We start from the raw sequence: 19,916 nt of genomic DNA on the forward strand, positions 1-19,916 counted from the left end.
TCTGCAGCCTCGGCCGTCCCACGAGCTCCCCATCACCCGGCAAGCTCAAATCAACACTTTCGGGCTACGGACGGGAATCCTAGGAACCCTCGGCCCAGATGGGGGACTAAGAGGAGTCTCGCACTTGGAGCGCTGTGCTAAAGTCGCCCCACTGAACCGCGAGGAAGCCCGGGTGGAGGCCGGAACCCCGCATTGAGGCTCCAGTTTCCGCCCGGAGGGACCCGAGAGGCACTCGAAGCGCATCCGGTCAGTGGCCGACGGACTCGGGTTGCTATGGCAACGAAGCCACGAGCACTCCCAGCGCGGGGAGTCCTGACGGGCGCGGGAGGAGTCGCGGCTCCTTGAAACACTACAGAGATTCCAACCCGGCAGGCGCAGCCCGCCAGCGCAGATCCCGGAACGAGGCAGAGCCCGGCGGACCCTGCCCCGGAAGTGGGCGCGGTGAGTGGGCACCGGCGCGGCCATGGCGCGTCCACCCCGGCGGGGAGGCCCTCGTCTGGCGTGTGAACGTTCTCTGCGGCGGCGGGAAGGCTGCTCTGTACCTCTTGCCCAGATTGCCCGAAGTGTTTGCCCCTCAGATCGCCACAGGTCGCTTTTCCAAACGCGGAAATCAGCATTTTGTAGGACGCCCCTCAGTTATGAGTCTGATGTTTTCTTAATTTCGCGTTAGGCCTCGAGAAGGGAAACGGGGTCGGTCGCCTGCCTCCTAAGAGACAGGTGATAAGGTTTGTTCCCATTACCTGTGATAATTAACTTTGGTCACGTGGTTTAGGGGGTTCCTGCCGAGCATCTATGTCGTGTCCAGAGGCTGAGCCCCGAGAACAAAGGGGTCTCACCTAATGTACCCTTGCAAGCAGGTTACAGAGGCAATAAAATTTAAAAAACAAGGTTTAACCCATATATGGTTCCATGCAATTCTGTAGGCTACTTTACCCTCGTTATTTAGTGCCCCTCTACCCCAATGTTATGTGACCTTTTTCACCTTTGAGTTCTTTAGGTTTTATCTCTCTGCTATGCCATCCCTTACCTCTGCTACCTTACCAGAACTCAGGCCTAGCTTGTGTTCTTCTGATCCTCCTCCCTGCTACATCATTCCCCCCTTTGATGCTGGGTCCCACCTAGGGTCAAAAAGCATCATCTTGAGCTAGGGGTTTGTATTTCCATAGCATCATCACACGTGAGGCCGTTTTCCTTCCTATAGTAGCCTCCATAGTAGTCCTTATAAAGCGCAGTACCAGGGGAACTGCGCTAGGGCAGGGCAGTATTAAGCATACTCCTAGAATTAGGCCTAGAATTCAAAGTTTTGAATCCACCTAAGGCAGAAAACCACCCTCCAAACAGGTCATTGGGATCCCTCTTTTCCAAGTCTGGATGGGGACATGGGCAAGCTTTTTAACTGGTGTGAAAAACAGTCCGTTTGTCCTGTTGGAGAGTTGACTCCTCAAGTTTCTGCTGTGCGTTGACTAGTCAGCTTTCTGGTGTGACTTGAGCAAGGCTGTCTTCCCTCTCTGTTCTTGGTCCCCTGTTATTTCTTGGGAAGCAGAGTTCTGCTGAGGGAGGGCGCTCAGGTTCTGGACGGTGATCTTACATGGTGAAGCTGATCAAGGATGCACTCCCATTTGAGAGAAGCTGGCTTGACTCGGATTCAAGGAGCAATCTTTGCTACTTTAACTGCGGTGGGAGTAGACAAGATAACAGCAAAAGGACCCCTCCAATGGGGTTTTAATGGGTGGACATTTTAGCTTTTTACCCAGTTTTTTTTAACTGAGTAGAATTACCATGGCAACAATATATTATCAGTATATATGTCCAAGAAAATGTGTTGTTTTTTTAAAAAAGTTAAAACCACCATCTTTAAGTATCAAAGGACATGTTAAGAGCCAGTAAAAGTAGTTATTTTGTCTCTATTTAAGTAGAAGACCCTTTATAAAAATATGAGTGTGTCTGGAAGGGCTTTAATGCCAGATAGCCACACATGCATAAGAACCATTTCCTTAATCCTCTCAGCCTTGGTTATTTTTGAGAGGTCTGGCACCAGTGACTGACTCCATTTGAACTTTGATGGCATTCCCTCTTATCTCCAAACTGCTTGTCTCTGAGCATTCTCTTCTGAAGATCTTTCTCCCATCCAAGTACTAACCATGTTCAACCCTGCTTAGCCTCTGAGACCAGATGAGACTGGGTGCATTCAAGGTAATAAGGCCTTAGACTGAAGATCTTTCTTGATTGGTCTTTTTTTCCCCCTCATCGTGAGGATTGCTCTTTCCTGGATTTTGTTTGGTTGGTTTTGGTCCCATGTAGGGGATGGGGGGGATAATGAGCAGATCAGATGGGGGTCAGTGCCAACTAGACACTTTTGGCCAAATTTAAGCAACAAAGAGGCTTAGAAGGAGAGGCTCTTAGGCAGCGGGCATCTAAACAAGGACAATACAGAACAAAATCTAACAAAAGCAGACGTCTAAAAAGCTAACCCGGTTGACACATAAGTAGTTATTAGAGTCATTTTTTATGGACTTGATTGTAAATGCCTCAGAATGATCAGAACTGTAATGACAAAAACTTAAGAGTCATGGTTAAAATTCTGATGGACAATTGAGCAACAGAACAGTATATCGTACCACTAACTTTTTGTTACCGTGTTTATCTAAATTTTGTATTTTAGAAGGCTTGATATATTTGAAAAACATAAATATATTTCATATAGAGGAACCAGCAACAGCATCACAGCTCTATAGATGTTACATATACATTTTAGTTTAGTTGTAGCTTTTGAAGTAAAACCTTAGATTTTTTTCATCAGTCGGGGGAGGAGAACAGTGTCAGTGACCCTAAATAGCCCAGTCACAGACACATACAGGATACCAACTATATTAGAATCACCTAAGACAACAGTAGTTTAACCCTGAGGTCATCTAGAAAATTTTACATAAACCAAGTCTTTTTTTTTCCAGTTAATCATTATTTCCTTCATTTTATTTTTATTATAACATGTTTGCTTAATTTATAGCAAGTAGAAAATAAGCTGGGTCTTGTTTTGACCCAAACATTGATGTCTTAAAGGTCATACCAATATTTGTTAAAAAGAACATATAAAAATACCTTTTTAGAAGCTTCTGTAAGAAAGAAAATACAAAGTTTAACCCCACAACTTTCCTCTTTGCTAGAACTGCAAACTGCTGCTACAGTTTTAAATAGACTTTGTTGTTTAAACTATACATCCAGGAAAATCTAAACAAATTAAAGAAATGTACATATAAATGAAATGAACATTAACTGCAAACAGTAAAGAAATGAAAGTTAGAAACACTATCAAATATACAAAGGTTCTAGAACCGATCCTTTAAACACATTCCACAAACAGGATTAAAAACCATGTTTGTCCTTTATAGGCAAGGCCTAGACTTCTAAAGCCAAAATTAAAAAAAAGTAATCCTCTAAAAGGAATCATTTTCCCATAGTGTTTTTTACTCATCTCTCCAAGCAGTCTGAGATTTTTTTAAAGATGTTGCCTTTTTATTTTGAAATGAGACTGGACATTTCAAGTCACCTTTTATTACCTCCTGAACACTCTGAGAAATACTAGAAATTATAGTTAAGGGTATTACTTCCTCGTTTTTAGTCAAGTACTACAGTACTACGTTGATAATCAAAGACTAAGTTAAGAGATGTGGCTCTTGCTTAAAACTAATCCTTTATCCAAAATTACTTTAAATTTCTTGGCACTACAGAATCATTAAGGATCAGAGTGTTGTCTTTCAAGATTTGCCTCACATTAAATAAACTGAGGTGTGAAGAGCAAGCCCCTCTCATAAAGAGATAGGCAAATTTTGATACGAATGCACACGCCAAGTGCTGTAAGCATCAAAATTCATTTTTTACACTTTGCGCAAACACAAAATCTATTTTGGAAACAATTTAATGCTTCTGACAGCAAGAAAACTAAGTAACAATGGTCAAAAATACTCCTTAAATTTTAGAATAACTTTATGTAAAAATATCTTTTCCCCTTAAAATTATTTTTGTCATCATTGACATGTTTAAGTTTTAAGGGGAGTTTTTCTGATGTTTTTATATTCCAAATCTTAGGACAGAAAAAAGTAGTGAAGGGTCCATGTTTCAGTAAAATACTCGCTCTTCCTCAAAATGCTACCTAACCCAGTTGCATCACTCCCCAAGACAGTGGGGCTAAGAAAAGATCTATTCCACACTGCATCACAAATAAACTGTTATCATGGGCCTAGATATCTTGACAAGACATAAAAGTCCACCCTGAACCTAAATGTGTCTGAACAGCAAGTGTGGTAATGGGGCTACAATCTCACTTTTGTATCATTCTATCTTATCAGCGAGCTACATTTCTAGGTTAACAGTTCTACCAAATATGAAAATTTATCTTTAATAAGACAGTGTTGCAAATTATGGCCAACCAACAACTTTTCACCAGATAATTCAAGCGTAAAGAATGAGAATCTTTACAAAAATATACAGAGACACCACAAATTGGTAGCTGCCCTTAACATTAAACAAACTGGACTCTTAAGAGTGGCTTCTCAACAGCATATTATTTTAATACAACCACTGCCTGGTACAGGGAAAACTAACAAGTGTTTTATGCATCATTGCAACATGTATTCCTGATAACTTAAGTATACCAAACTATTGAGTAAATGAATGATCCATGCCTAGAAAGTACCATAGTTTATACTATATCAGTGGCCCCTGGATTTAGGATTAGTCTAAGACCTTGATCTAGATTTTGACCTAGACCTAAATGAACATGACTCAGTTACCTTAATAGTCAAAACCCTGACAAAAATCACCAGAGAACACAGGTAAATATTTATGGGGACTAAGTGTGGAGTTAGGAAACACAGTGGCCAAGAATCATGGCTCAGACATTGATAAGGGATCATATCCCAGATTGTTGACATTAATATATGGCTCATGAAATACAGCAGGATCCCACCAACTTATAGTCAGTGGAGCCCCCCACTAAAATAATAGGCCCAATCTGGACATCCCAGGCCAAAAATTCCCTCCGCCTGCCATGTGGAAGGAGTAGGACTCTGCTGAGTCCAATAAAGACTAGAGGTCTTGACTTCCAATGTAGTGCTCCTTTTTGAGTTTTTTTTTTTTTTCCCTTTATCCTATCTGGAGGGTGCACTTTAGCTTTTTTTTTTTTAACTTTGATTTACATAAGTAAATCTGTCTTGACCCTCATATCAGTGCAGCAGCACTCCCTGTGCTCAGCTGCCTCTTGTCTCTCTGTGTTTTAATAAACTCTTGATGTCTTGACAAATTTGTGGATTAACCTGTAGCACCAAAAATTCCTGACAGTTATCTTGAGAAAACAAAAATTTTAAGACAAAATTTTAAATGTTATCAAGAACAATACAATATTTTTAAGATAGCCTTGTTGTTGTGAGCTTAGAGAATTAATTTTTAGTTTAACATCAGTACATTAAATTTTGACTTTACAAAACCTTTAATGTAACTGGATTTTAGTTAACTTAATCACTTACATAAGCATCTGTAAGCTCCATCTTTTTATGACAACTTACTCTGTATCTTTGTGACTACTTATTTTATATCTTCTGGGGGAGATTGTCTTTATCCTTCTATTATTATTATTATTTAAAAATATTTTTTAACCTTTTATTTTTAAAACCATATTTTTAAAACCATATCCTTTATACTATATATATATATAAATATATATATATATATATATATTTTACTTGTTGGAAATAACTCATAAACTCTTTTAACTTAGAACCTTATATTTGTATGAAAAAAAACAGAAAGAAAGCAACCTTGAAATTATTTTTTGTATAAAAACAATTTATAGAAAGCCCATTTGTTAGTAGACCCATGTATTATAAGAGAGAATTAAATCTCAGATTTTTATTTACAACAGAATAAAATGGGCTAAAGTCATTTTTAACTACCCCAATTTTAAGATTCCTGTTGCAAGCTGTGCCCCCCGCCCTTCTTTCTTTCTTTCTTTCTTTCTTTTCTCTTCTGGTCTGAGCCAGAGTAGTAACCCCTGAATGTCTGCGTCCTAGTGAGACCTGATTGAAATAAGTTTGAAAACCTGTTTTCTTAAAAGTAGCAGTAGAACACAGTAATAATTTTTACATTGACTCTATAAACTTCATTAACTACAGGTTTATCTAGTGACCCTTCCAGGGCAATCCTACAACAAAAGCAGTCTACTTCACAAAGGGCCTTAAGCTTGTTAGGAGTTAACTTAACTCCATAATCTCCATTAAATCCCTTTTTTAATGTTTTTAACCATACACTCCAAGGGAGTGTTCTTACTCTGATTTCTGCCCATCTCCTCCCGTTACCAGACTGCCAGACAGACACAGAGGGGGAGGGTTTTTGGAAAACCAGCTGCTTTGTCCATCTCCTGTCATTCCCCTCTGGGGGATTTAGGTGTCTCTTTGGCCATAGTGAGTCCATGTAAACCCCAGACTGAAGGCCCTGTTAGAACTCACCCTTGACCTTATGAGTTCGCCATGGACCCGATGATTGGGACTACTCACTTGCTTCGCAGCTGGGCTGCATCTCAGGCTCACACTTTCACACACTCTCATACAGCACAGTACTTCCACCCCACTCCCCAAACCTCAGAGACACGGTTTCACCCCAAAAGGCGGTTACTAGAGTGTCTCATTGGGAGGTGATCAATCTCCCCTTCTGCCTCCTGAGGCAGGCCTGAATTTGAACTCAGGTTCTTACCAGTCTGATGAGCAGTGCTCCCCTCCCCTCACTGGTTCCTGTGCCTAACTGGGTTCTGTTGTGCATCCGAGGCCTTCCCTCCAACTCACCGGGAAGATGAATCCCTCCTCTGGATCAAGCTGTCCATTGCACCTGGTGGGATCTCCTCCCGGCTTTCTGGGGGGACACACCCTGGTGGCAAGAGAGGTGATATCTCACTGTGTCCCCACAATCCTGGACAAGCCCCCAAGAAATGTTGCGGGAGGCTGCTAGCTGAGATACAAGACACTGAGGCAGTTTAGCAGGACGCAACGTTTTATTGTGCCAGCACAGACCCAGCAGACTCGTGTCCAAAGGCTGAGCCCCGAGAACAAAGGGGTCTCACCTTATGTACCCTTGCAAACAGGTTACAGAGGCAATAAAATTTAAAAAACAAGGTTTAACCCATATATGGTTCCATGCAATTCTGTAGGCTACTTTACCCTACAGAGTTGGGGTAGTGCCCCTCTACCCCAATGCTATGTGAACTTTTTCACCTTTGAATTCCTTAGGTTTTATCTCTCTGCTATGCCATCCCTTCCCCCACTGCTACCTTATCAGAACTCAGGCCTAATTTGTTTTCTTCTGATCCTCCTCCCTGCTACAGCTACTTTTAGCATCCATAAGTGTTTCTTGAAATATTTTTTTTCCTTTAATTTCACATTTTATTCTTCTTACATTGAGTAGAAACATGAATTACTGGACTATTCTGTTGCCTTTCAGGCTGAACTGGAATTCACTTTGCCACTGAGTTTATTTAGAACCTGGATCACAGTGAGAAGAGGTCAGCCACTGCTGCTGGGGCTGGGAGGGTCCTGGGAGAAGGAAACAAATCTGGCCTGGACTTGCCTGTGGAGGGGTCTTGTTCCAGGACTTCAAAGCATTTGGGTTCTTGAGGGTCCTTCATGAGCATAGGTGAGGAAACCTCAGAAGCTCCTCCAAAGGAATAAGGATGGCACAGGCCTAGGGCTGGTCCTAGGGAGGTGGGAGGTCATCCACATCCACACAAGGAGGGCCTCAGAGGTCATTGTCTTTTCATCAGTATCCCAGAATCCTTTGTACGACTCCTCCAAGGTTTGCTCCTTGACCTTTTATTGGCCTTACAAATAGTCCAGCATAAATTTTGCAAATTTATCAGCATTTCTGGAATCATTTTTGCTAACTCTTCTCTATGCCTGTTGGATTGAGATACTGTGTTATTGTTCTTTTTCACCCCGAGGTACTCTTCACATTCAATAAACTCACATTCCTGCAGGAAACTCTGGATTTCCTAGTCACTCCACTGTTTAACTGGCCTGAGAGCTTTTTTCATTCCTGGATTTTGTTTCCCTCCTGTGTGTTTCTAGTAATTGAAGAGCCACCTTCTCTGTTTTCAGTCCTGAGTGTTCTCTGCCTCATCCTAAGCTGGCAAAGAACTAGCACCTATGCTGCCTGTTAATGGTGCTCAGCAGTATAGAGGCAGGGTGCCTTGGATGTTTGCTCCTCTATGCTTCTGATAGCCTCCGACCTGAAATAACTGTTAATGTGAGTTTGCCGAATGGTTTCTCTATTTCCATTATTCCTACATTGAGTAGATGGAATTCTACTGTAAGAAAGAACCTTCCCAGGCTAGCGGAGGGGCTCCGGTGGTAGAGTGCCTGCCTAGCAAGCATGAGGCCCTGAGTTTAAACCCCAGTACCACAACAACAACAAAAAAAAGAACTTTCCCTTCTTGCAATCTTTCTATTTACTCAATTTTTATTGGTTTTTGTTTGTTTGTTTGTTGTTTGTTTTTGAGATGGGATCTCAAATAAATGGGCCCAGGATGGTCTCAAACTCATGCGTCTCCGGCCTCTGCCTCCCGATCCTCTGGCTTCTGCCTTTTGAGTGCTAGTGTTATAGGTGTGTGCCACCACTCTTGGTTTATTCAATTATTTTTAATGCTAGTCTAGATATTTTAATTTTATTTGCATTTCATAGGTTATAATTCATTGCTGTCATTTATTAAGTTGCTTAAATTGTCCATAATGAGGCATGTCTCAACACTTCAGAGCACTTCCTTATTTTCTGGCATCACAAAACAGCTCAGGCTTGTGTTCTCCTCAGTGTGCCTGGAATCAATCATTTCCCTATGAAGCCCTGACTCCATTTAGTTTAGAAGGTAATGTTTAGAAACCAAAACCTACTGGAAAATATATACAGAGTGGACTGTTGTTCAGCCATAAAGAGGAATGAAGTCAGATAGGTGGAGGCAGGAGGGTCTCAAGTTCCAGATCAGCCTGGGAAAAGTTAGCAAGATCCTATCTTAAAACAAAAATCAAGGAAAGCCCTGGGTGCATGGCTTAAGCAGTAGAGCACTGCCTAGCAAGCCACAGGTCCCGGCTTCTATCCCTAGTCCTTACAGAATCATGTTGTTGGTAGGTAAAAGGGTGGAACTAGAGATCATCATGTTAAGCAAAATAAACCAGACCTAGAAGGACAAATTTCACATTTTCTCCATATGTAGCTTCTATGCTAAAAACATAAGACAGAGCCGGGTGCCGGTGGCTCACGACTGCAATCCTAGCTACTCAGGAGGCTGAGATCAGGAGGATTGAGGTTCAAAGCCAGCCCTGGGCAAATAGTTTACAAGACCCTATCTCAAAAAACCCTTCATAAAAAAGGGCTGGTGGAGTGGCTCCAGGTAAAGGCCCTGAGTTCAAGCCTCAGTACTGCAAAAAAAACAAAACATGTAGGACAGGAGCAGGCGCCAGAGGAAATGCTGCTCTGAGTGCCCATTTGGTGTGCTCAGACAGCTTGTTCATAATGTCTACTGACTCACTTTCAGCCTTTATAAATTGTCCTTTTGTCTAACTTTCTGGATCTGCAACTGCTTATGTTGGGATCATGAAGTGCTTTTTCCAATTAAGTATGAATAAATATTTATTCTAAAACATTGCTCCACATTTTTAGCCAGTTGAACAGAAGGGTTTCAGTTCCCCTACCACATGTGTAGACCAGACAGCACACTGAGTCTTTGAGAGTCTGGTAGTGCAGAAAGCAGGAAGATAGCACACTCCTCCCATTTATCCAGGATACAGCAGCTGCAGCATGCTTGCTGGAGAGTTGGGGAAACCATAGGGACAAGGCTGGTCCTCCTGCTGGGAATGCTCTGTATCTCCCAGGTACCTCCTTTTCTTATGACCTTGGGACTCACTCTTTGTCTGAACCCTTTCTTGTGAAGTAGGATGCCGGCTGTGAAGAGGTACTTGGCTTTGGGTCCTATTCTTAGCTCTGGCAGTCTTTGGCCCTGTCACACTCTATGGAGTGATGTCCCAGAGTTCTGAGCCTCTTCCTGCACTCCTCCGGCTATGCTGCGTGTGTTGTTCCCTTGCCGTGTGCTCAGGACTGCAGCCTGGTCAGGTTTACTTACGGCTGGAGGTGCTGTACACATCACCATATTGTTTGTGGCATTGTCTTAACACTGGGGCACAAGCAGGCCATGGTTGACAGCTGGGCTGAGGTTGTCTTTGTTCTATTCACTAATGAGACATATTTTTCAGCTGGGGCTTCTGCATCCTGGAAGTCTGGGGAATCATGCCTTTCACCAAAAGTTATTTCCATCTTTCCAAACCCAGAGATTTCTAAGTGCATTTTGGACTTGACAGGCATACTTTCAATATCCCCAGTAGATCAAAAAAGGTTTTAAAAAGTTAAAAAAAATCTCAGTGTTTAAAAAAAAAAAAAAGCCAGGTGCCAGTAGCTCACGCCTGTAATCCTAATCGTAGCTACTTGGGAGGCTGAGATCAGGAGGATTATGGTTTGAGGTCAGCCCGGGCAAATAGTTCATGAGACCCCTCCCCACCTCCCCAATCTCCAAAATAACTAGAGCAAAATGGACTGGAGGTATGGCTTAAGCACTAGAGCTCCTGCTTTGCAAGTGCAAAGTCCTGAATTCAAACCTCAGTTCCACAAAAAAAAAAAAAAAAAAATCAAAGTGACGAGATGTCCTGCCTGGGGCTGTTCTGTTTGCTGCTTGGGCAGCAGCCTCCTGACTGCTATCCTGGAGTCCATGTATAGCAGGGTACAGCCCAGGTGGCTGGGTCCCCCTTGTCTCTAGAAGTTCCTCCTGTTGCTCCCCAGAGACCTTGTGTAGTCTTCTTGTAAACCTGGTGTTTGCTGGAGACATCTGCACGCTGACAGAGAGATTGGTCCAGATTTTGAGTCTGTATTGTTCAAAGCTGATTAATCTCATCTTTGAAGATCATCGTTTGGGGGGATTTGTACAGAAGTGGGGCTGGCTGTTCTGTATGGGTAAGAAGGAAGGGAATCCCAAGCTGTGGCACCTTGCTCTTGGTGTCTGGAGCTCAGCAGATTCTGTGTAGCTGACTGACAAAGCTCAGCAGGAGTTGCTCTCTCGCTGGCTGATAGTCACCTCACTTGTCACCCATTTAAAACCCTGGAGAGACTCTCATCTCACCCAGAACTCTAAGATACCGTGTGCCTGGGTCAGCACTGAGCAGAGGAAAGGACAGGGAATTGTGCCACTTGCTTGGCCCAGCCCACAGAAGTTCTTGCAGAGGGTGACCTGCTGAGTCCTGAGACCTGGTAGGAAGTATCTTCCCCAATAAGAGGCCAAAGGGCCTTTTAGGCAAAGAGTAGCATGTGTCAGGGACAAAAATATCAAGCTGTGGACCTGTGGGAGCAGCTGGAAGCCAAGAGGGAGCGGTAGTGGGCCTAGCTGGGGTCTTGGATGCTGTGCCAAGGAGGTTGAACTTTATTTTGAAAATGGCTGGGAGCCACAAGCTGATGTTAAACAGAACTGAACTACATAGTGAGATTTCCATCTTAGAAGAGTGATTCCCATGGGTGGCTGTGTAGCCAATGAATTGAAGAGGTGAGCCTGGTGACAGGAAGTCTAGCACAGGACAGGGCACAACAGGTGGTCCTCAGGAGACAGGCCTGTTGACTGCCAACCTCGGTGTGCAACTGCAGAGAACTCTCCTAAAGATTCATGGGCACTGTGTGTGGGTGATTCTGTCATGGAAGATCACAGTGATATTGGTGCCATTAATGTCATATGTTTGCTAAAATCCTGATTCTTTCCTTATGAGTGTGCTCAGGTTTATGCATGACCTAGTGGTAGGAAACTGTTGCCAAGACTGGGCCAAACAGATCTTAACCAGCCAAACATCTTACTGGTGTTATACTAGTTGGGGCGGCAGGTTAGGAATGATTTCCTGAGGTAACGTTTGAGTTGTGCTGGTGACGGGAGGGCTGGGAGTAGCCTTTCAGGCCCAGGCAGCTGCAGCTCAGGTGCAGGCACTGAGAGAACGTGGCAATGGTGGGTAGCTGCCTCTGGTCCACATGTTCTAAGTGTACCAGGCAGTCATGGTTAGGCATTTTTTAAAAAGATTCCGTTGGCTGCCACAAAAGGGGGAGTGTGGAGCAGAGGGGCAATTTCGTCTCTTGCAGTAAGATGTGGTGGCTGGGTATGCAGGAGACAGCAAGGAATCATGGCTAGTTTAGCAGGATGGTTGTTCTGTTGGATGGGCCATGGGAGGCTAGGAGGCAGAGGCATAGGGTGGAAGGCTCTCAGGTAGTCAGTAGGGACTGCGAGCTCCAGCGAAGGTTGGATGTACTCCAGGTCTGAGTGGCTAGCTTGGGGAACTGAGTCTCACTCCAGTGAGAGTGGTATGCATCTGTTGAGAAAAGCACCAACCCAGGACTCTAGAAGAGCTCTGGTGTATCTAGCCATTGTGACCTGCTAAGCAACTCGTGATGGGCCCACAGTCTCTGCAGTTCCTTCCTGCACTGCTGCTTCCAGTTCATCTTGGCAGCACTCAGCCTGCTGTGCTCCTATACCCTGTGTCTCTGAGGACTTGGGACTTTGCATAGCTAGCCCTTTCTCATGCAGAGGACTGGGCGTCCTCTTTCTGCTCCTGTAGTGGCATCCTGTCTCACCAGACCAGTGTATGTGCCTGTCCTGCCATGTAGAACCCCCTTGTGCACACCAGAGAGAATTATGGATGGATGTTTATGTCTATTTGGAGCTTGTACCTGGACCCCTAAAGTGTTGGGAACTACTAGGACCAGCCTTTAGAAGCTTTGTCATATTTGTCACCTACATGGCAGCATGAAGGTAGCAAGGCAGGCTTGTGGAACCCAACCCCCTACTGTCTACTCTGTGGCCACTTTTACTAGGGGTTGAGTAGTTGTGACATAGACCAAACAGTTCAAAGCCTGGGCAGTTACTGTCTGGGCTTTTACAGAAGCATCTGCTGAGCCCTATGTAATTAGTTGTTCTGTAGCAAGATAGTTCCTCAGGTGTGAATGCAAATGCCAAGGAAGCACTTTCTTTGCCTGAGGAGCTACCTTACTCTTTCCTGATGAAAGAGTCACAGGTTGTGTGCTCCAGCCTGTTGGTACCTTGCTTTCCAGTGCCCTCGGGGATTATGCGCAATAATTATCTGGCCATCAGCTAGTGTCTAGCTTTCCCAGTTCCTGGTGTTTTTCATATAGCAATCCCTCTTTGTTGGTGTCTAAGCACCATTGCACAGAGTCCAGAGAAGCAAAGGTGTTCCCATGGTCCACTGGGGAACCCCAGTTTTCTCCTGCAAAATGCACTCTTTTTTTCTTTAGTCCTGATGGAGTATCTTAGGATTCTCCAAACACTGGACCAGACTATTTACAATTTCTCTTTAATTTTTCTTATTTTGTCACTGACTTTTTTTTTCTTCAGGTCAGGTCTCACACTTTTTGCCTAGAGTGGGCTCAGATCATGATCCTCTGACCTCCACCTCTGAGATTACAAGCTTGTGCCACCATGCCTGGCTTTTTTTGGCTGTACTGGGTTTTGAACTCAGGACGTTGAACTTGGTAGTCAGACACTCTATCACTTGTCATTTCCCTAGCCTCCAGCTTGTTTTTGAAATAAGGTCTCACAACTTTCTCATATAGGCATGAACCATCACACCCGGCCCTGTTACTGATTTTTGTTATCAGTAACTTTAGGAGTGAAATGGACTTTTTGTCTCTAAAAAGTAGTATTCTTGTGGATTTAGAGAGTGGCTGTTGGCTTAACAATTATGGAGTTAATGCAAATACACACACATTCATACAACACACCACAAAAACAAACCCCTGAGGTTCTCTGGTCTGAGTGTTGTCTGAACATTTGCTTTACTAACACCTTGCTTATGTTGACTCAGGTGGAGGTGAGGCGTTGGCTCTGGGGAAACCTATTGTCTTCCCATTTAGTGCTCTCTGTTGCCCATCACCCCTCACCTACAAGGTTCTCTGCAAGCTGGTGAGTTGATATGATCCGATGCAGTGTAGTTTTTTCTTTTTAAAGAAGACCTACTTAAAGCTGAGTGTGGTGGCCCATGCCTGTAATCCCAGCCATAGGGAGGCTGAGGCAGGAGGATCACCAGTTCATAGTAGGCTACATAGTGAGTTGGAGGCCACTGGACTACCTAATGAGATCCTGTCTCAAAACAAAAAAAAAGCAGAAATGAAAACAAAGAAAAAAGAAGCCCTTATTTATCAAGAGTCGGACATGCTCCATTCTTTGGGATATAGCAATACACTAATGTTACTGCCAGGAGCCCTCCTCAGGCCTCCATGTGACCCTTCTAGAAAAATTGCTTGTGGGGAAGGATGTCATTCAAGCACTGTGGACTTCAAAAGGTGACTTGGCTCTTGGGCCCCTGCCTGGCTGGTGGTGCCTAACACTGGTGGCCTGTGTCCTTTCCTACAAGTGGCCTTGGGTTTCCTATGAGTAGCATAAGTTAAGCCAGGGAGTCCCAGGCTAACTGATTTTGTGTATCAGAAACCACCCCTTCTCTGCCCAATACTGGGACCTGGGTCTAACCAGGACCACTAGCAGTCTCTAGTACACCCTGACAAGAAGCAGACTGTCAGGTGTGGCTCTGGCTACCACTAGTCACTGCCTGTATGGCTAGTTCTCAGCAGACACAGAGATAAGAGTAAGAGGTTTTTAGAGACTTCTTGGGAACTTAATAAAGTAGTTTTGTGATTTTGATTCTAATAATCAAAAAATTAAAGCCACAGTGGCATGCACCTGTAATCTCAGCTACTCTGCCAGGCTATTGCAGGAGGATAGAAAGTTCAAGGCCAGCCTGGGCAACTTAGTGAGACACCCTCTCAAAAAAAAAAAAAAATGGACCTGATATTTCTTATCTTTATTTTTTTATAATTTCATTGTTTTAGCACTTCATTTTTATTATTTTACAAAAACATCAGTCCCTGATGGATTGGCAGTAAAAGAAGAGAGCGAACTGTCATGGGTTGGAATCTTCTAGGAATCTGAGTTCTGTCTCCAAGAGTAGAGCACAGGGTGGGAAGGGCCCAGGGCAGCTTTCAGTCCCAGCTCAGCTGCTTAGCAGCCTCAGTGTTCCAAACTGCAAAATGGAGCAAGTGCTTTGTGAAACTAGGTGTGTAAACCATGATTCCCACCTTTCCTTCTGCTATAGCCCTGGGTCCCCTGTACTGTAAGGAGGATAGGGTAGAAGGAGCCCATGGTTGAGGTCAGATGAGCCATTGAGGTCTGGCCTTGGTGCTGCCTCATGGCTCTGAGCCTCTCCCACTTCAAAACTAGGGTGCAACCAGACAACTGGTACCTGGGCCAGAGCATCTCCTGTGCCTCTGACCCCACTAACTGGCTAAGGGACCAGGGGTGGGCATTGTAGAAAGGTTGGAGTCCCTAATGGTGCATCCCCTGCTATGCTCTCTGCTGCAGGTGCTGCCATGCTGCCACTGTGCTCCGAGCAGGCCCTGAGCCAGCTGCTGATTCACAAGGAAGAGGAATGGCGAGCTCTGCAGGCTCACCACGCCCAGCTGCAGGAGGCAGCTCTGCAGGACGCGCACAATCGATTGGAGGAGGCGCAGGGGAAGCTGCAGCACCTGCAAGAGGACTTCGTTTACAACCTGCAGGTGCTAGAGGAGCGGGACCGTGAGCTGGAGCGCTATGATGCTGCATTCACCCAGGCCAGGGGACAAGAGGAGGCCAGGCAGGCAGAAGTGAGTGAACTCAAGATTCAGGTGGCCAAGTTGAAGCAGGCACTTGCCAGAGAGGCCAGGCACGTGGAGGAGCTGCAGCAGCAGCAACAGCTGAGGTTGCAGGAGTACCGCCTGGAGCTGGAGCGTGTCCACAGGTGAATACTGTCGCCCCTCCCCTTTCCTCTCCTCCACAATATACCTCCTGCTCCCAGTTAGCTGCTGGATGGTTCCCACTCTCGCTGTGTGTTCACTCTGGGTTGCAGACTCCAGGCCACAGGCCTGCACAGTCTCAGTAGCCAGGTGCATGATGACCTCTGAGTATTGGGTGAACACTAAGACAAGGCCTGGATATCTTGTACTGTCTTGCCATAACTCTGAAACTGTCCAAGATTGGTTTAAATATTTGGAATTTGTTGCATTAATTACAGAGCTATATTATTTTAATAAAACACATTTGAGCTTGTAATTTTTTTTCTTTTTTTGCTCGCACTGGGGTTTGAACTCAGGGTCTCACACTTGCTAGGCAGGCACTCGTACCACTTGAGCCACTCTGCCAGCCCAATCTTACAATTATTTTAATGTGAAATATATATTAATTTTAAAACCAAATGAACTGATGGGTACAGTGGTTCATGTCTGTAATCAACCACTCAGGAGGTAGAGATCAGGAAGTTCACCATTCAAGGCTAGCCTGGGCAAAATGTTTATGAGACACCCTCCCATTTCTTTTTTTTTTTATTTTTTATTCATATGTGTATACAATGTTTGGGTCATTTCTTCCCCCCTCCACCACCCCCTACCTTACCACCCACCACACCCCCTCCCTCTCACCCCTACCCCCTCGATACCCGGCAGAAACTATTTTGCCCTTATTTCTAATTTTGTTGAAGAGAGAGCATAAGCAATAATAGGAAGGAACAAGGGTTTTTGCTGGTTGAGATAAGGATAGCTATACAGGGCATTGACTCACATTGATTTCCTGTGCATGGGTGTTACCTTCTAGGTTAATTCTTTTTGATCTGACCTTTTCTCTAGTACCTGTTCCCCTTTTCCTATTGGCCTCAGTTGCTTTAAGGTATCTGCTTTAGTTTTAGAGACCATTTCTTTTGTTGAGCAGAAGCTTTTTAGTTTTATGAAGTCCCATTTATCTATGCTATCTCTTAGTTGCTGAGCTGCTGGGGTTCCATTGAGAAAGTTCTTACCTATACCTACTAATTCCAGAGTATTTCCTACTCTTTCCTGTATCAACTTTAGAGTTTGTGGTCTGATATTAAGATCCTTGATCCATTTTGAGTTAATCTTGGTGTAGGGTGATATACATGGATCTAGTTTCAGTTTTTTTGCAGACTGCTAACCAGTTTTCCCAGCAGTTTTTGTTGAAGAGGCTGTCTTTTCTCCATCGTGTATTTTTAGCGCCTTTGAGACCCCCCCCCCCATTTCAACAAATTAGCTGAGCATGGTGGTACATGCCTGTCATCCTAGCTATGTGGGAAGCATAAATAGGAGGCTTGAGGTCCGGGCTACCCCGGGCATAAATGTAAGACCCACAAAATAACTAAAACCAAAAGGTTGGGGGCATGACTCAAGTAGTAGAGTGCATGCTGGGCAAGTGCGAAGCTCCAGGTTCAAACCCCTAAAACAAAACAACCAAATGAGCAGACTTAAGAATCTAAAGCTGACATTAAAAACCTAAAGCATCCATTTGTGGGGTTCTGAAGGCTGGGCATCCAGAACTCACATTCCCCTCTGCTGCACTCACAAACCATAGTGTTCAGAGTTTTGATGAGACGGTATGTAAGAAAGATAAGGCAAGCTTCACTTAAAAAATCTCCCAACCTATCTCCCTGTCCCACATTTCAGAAGTAGCACATTTAAGTTAACAACTGGCATGTATGTGGTCTGTCTCTGAGTATGATGCTTATGTGTGCAGAGCAGCGCAGGAAGAGCACGCTGTAAGAGCCTAGAGATTTTTCATGTTGTTACAGATTCTGCTAATGTAAACAGCATTTTGAAGCACTTCTCAAAAACACAAAAGTCATATATTCTCATTCAAGAAAGCCATTTCTTTTAGGAAAGGTGAGATGTCGAAGTGAAAATCACTGAATGGTACATATTGTTCTCTCCAGGACACTAGTGTCCACAACTCATTTCGCAGTCTGTTGTTGGCCACTTTCTTGATGGCAGTGTATTTATTGAGTTCTGCCACATCCTGGCCTGTGTGCCCAGAAGGGTCTAAGACAGTTGTGGGGTAGCCAATGGGACAATACCAGATGTTCCTCTTTTTATTTTGGACGGCACTAGAGTTTGAATTCAGGGCCTCATACTTGCTAGGCAGGCACTCTGCCTAGCACTTAAGCCACTCCACCAGCTGCAGATGCTCCTCTTCACAGAATGACTTTCTGTTGCCCGTCAGGTACAAGGAAAGGAGACCCATGTGGATAGATACAGTGCCACTTTGGCTCAGAAGGCCCTTTCCCACTGGATCCAGTATCTCCTGTAATGAACATAGAGTCACAAGAGCCACTCTCTGAGGAAAGCCCAAGGTGCCATGGTCCCTCTGCAGTGTCTCTCAGTGTAGATGCTAAGTGCCAGTAGGTGGTCATTTGACCCAAGCATTGCAGTGTGGTGACACTTTCCCAGGGAACCAGGCAAGGGCTGGATGGAGAGCCTGGAGGCCAGCTCCCTGCAGTAGGGGAGGGAGGTCTCAGTGGACTTCCAGCCCCAGCTGCACTAGGTTGTTCCTAGACATCACTGAAAGGGTCCCAGGTAGGTGGCTGAGCATTGCAACAGTGGGGCCAGGTAGCCTTCCCTCCAAGTCCTGACTTTCCTCTTCATGAGCTGTTTGAGAGGTTATTTTATTTTACTTTACTTTTTCTTTACTTTACTTTTTGGTGGCACTGGGGTTTAAACTCAGGGCTTCAAAGCAGGCGCTCAACCACTTGAGCCAGTCCTGTTTGAGAGTTTAATGTGTCCTGTTAAAAGTACTTTGTCCTGTCTTACAGTGTGTCTCCTTTTTTCTTGATGGCACTAGAGTTTGAACTCAGAGCTTCACATTTGCAAAGCAGGCACTCTCCTGCTTGAGCCGCACCTCCAGCCCATTTCCTCTTCTTTTACCATTCTTTTTCTCCAGATCTGTGCTCTTTTGGCCACATTTGAATACTATTTCAGTCCCATACCTCCATCCTGGGCCTCTGAGGGCACAAGTCTTAGGTCTTTGCTTTTGTGCCACAAGTCCCTGGGGCTCTGTTTGTTTGTTTTCAATTAATTGTTTCTCTGTCATTCAGATGAAGTGGTCTCAAGTTCACTGATGCCCTCTTCTGGCATGTCATTTTGCCATCGAGTCTATCCAGTGAGGTTTTTTTCTTGTTGTTTTTGTACTTTTCAGTTCTCAGATTTCACTTGATTTGCTCAGATTTTCTACTTTTCTTTTTGTTTTTCTTTCTTTCTTTTTTTTTTTTTTTTTGGTGGCCCTGAGGTGTGAACTCAAGGCCTTATGCTTGCTAGGCAGGCACTGTTACTGCTTGAGCCATTCCACCAGGCTTCATTTGTTTTTCTGACTTGCTTATTCACAGCTATGTTACCTTGGTCTTGGTATCTGGTGATGATAAGCTCCTGGGTCCTGGGCTCTCTATATTGTGTTTGTTCTTGTGTAGGCAGTCACCCTAAGGGTAACAGGCAGGGCTAGAGGTTTTGCTTCCTCTAGCCCTGCAGCAAAGCAGTATACCATCTCCATGTGTAAATTGCACCCTGTACTGTGTGCATTTGGTAAATATTCAGTAAGGCTCTCTTAGGGCTATGTCTTATCACCACAGTGACAAGAATGGTGAGATCGACCACCAACGGGAGCAGTATGAGAATCTGAAGTGGAAGCTGGAGAGAAAACTTGAGGAACTTGATGGTGAACTTGCTCTACAGAGACAGGTAGAATGTTGGTCTTGGTTTCTCCTTAAGAGCTTTAAAACAGGTGACATTGTTGAATGTGTTTTCCTTGGTTGCAGGGTGGAATTACTGGGTTACTTTCCTCCCCGGGTGGCTTGGAGAGAGCTGTGGTAGGGGTCTGAGTCTGCCTTTGCAGTCACTCCCACATGTCCTCTTCCCTCATGCATTGGTCAGTGGTCTTCACACAAACAGAACCAAGTAGGAAACTTATGAGAATTTTCCAGGCCATTTGCCAT

At 44.4% G+C, this 19,916-nt stretch overlaps 1 protein-coding gene across 7 annotated transcripts in view; it reads left to right on the forward strand.

Moving 5' to 3' along the window:
• The first annotated feature begins 232 nt into the window (after positions 1-232).
• Positions 233-19,916, forward strand: part of Ccdc57 (coiled-coil domain containing 57) — a 110,418-nt gene continuing 90,734 nt past the window's right edge. For 4 of the 7 annotated variants that reach the window (XM_074044840.1, XM_074044843.1, XM_074044846.1 and 1 more), the window contains exons 1-3: positions 233-441; positions 15,482-15,896; positions 19,554-19,662. In XM_074044840.1, coding sequence (XP_073900941.1) covers positions 15,490-15,896; positions 19,554-19,662 — 516 coding nt within the window. In that variant the 5' untranslated portion in view covers positions 233-441; positions 15,482-15,489. Of the gene's footprint in view, positions 442-9,801; positions 9,906-13,919; positions 14,030-15,481; positions 15,897-19,553; positions 19,663-19,916 lie in introns of those variants that run through there. The other 3 variants (XR_012438397.1, XM_074044841.1, XM_074044842.1) reach the window with 3 other exon arrangements.

This window comes from Castor canadensis, chromosome 11, assembly GCF_047511655.1.
Source record: "Castor canadensis chromosome 11, mCasCan1.hap1v2, whole genome shotgun sequence".
Taxonomy (NCBI): Eukaryota; Metazoa; Chordata; class Mammalia; order Rodentia; family Castoridae; genus Castor; species Castor canadensis.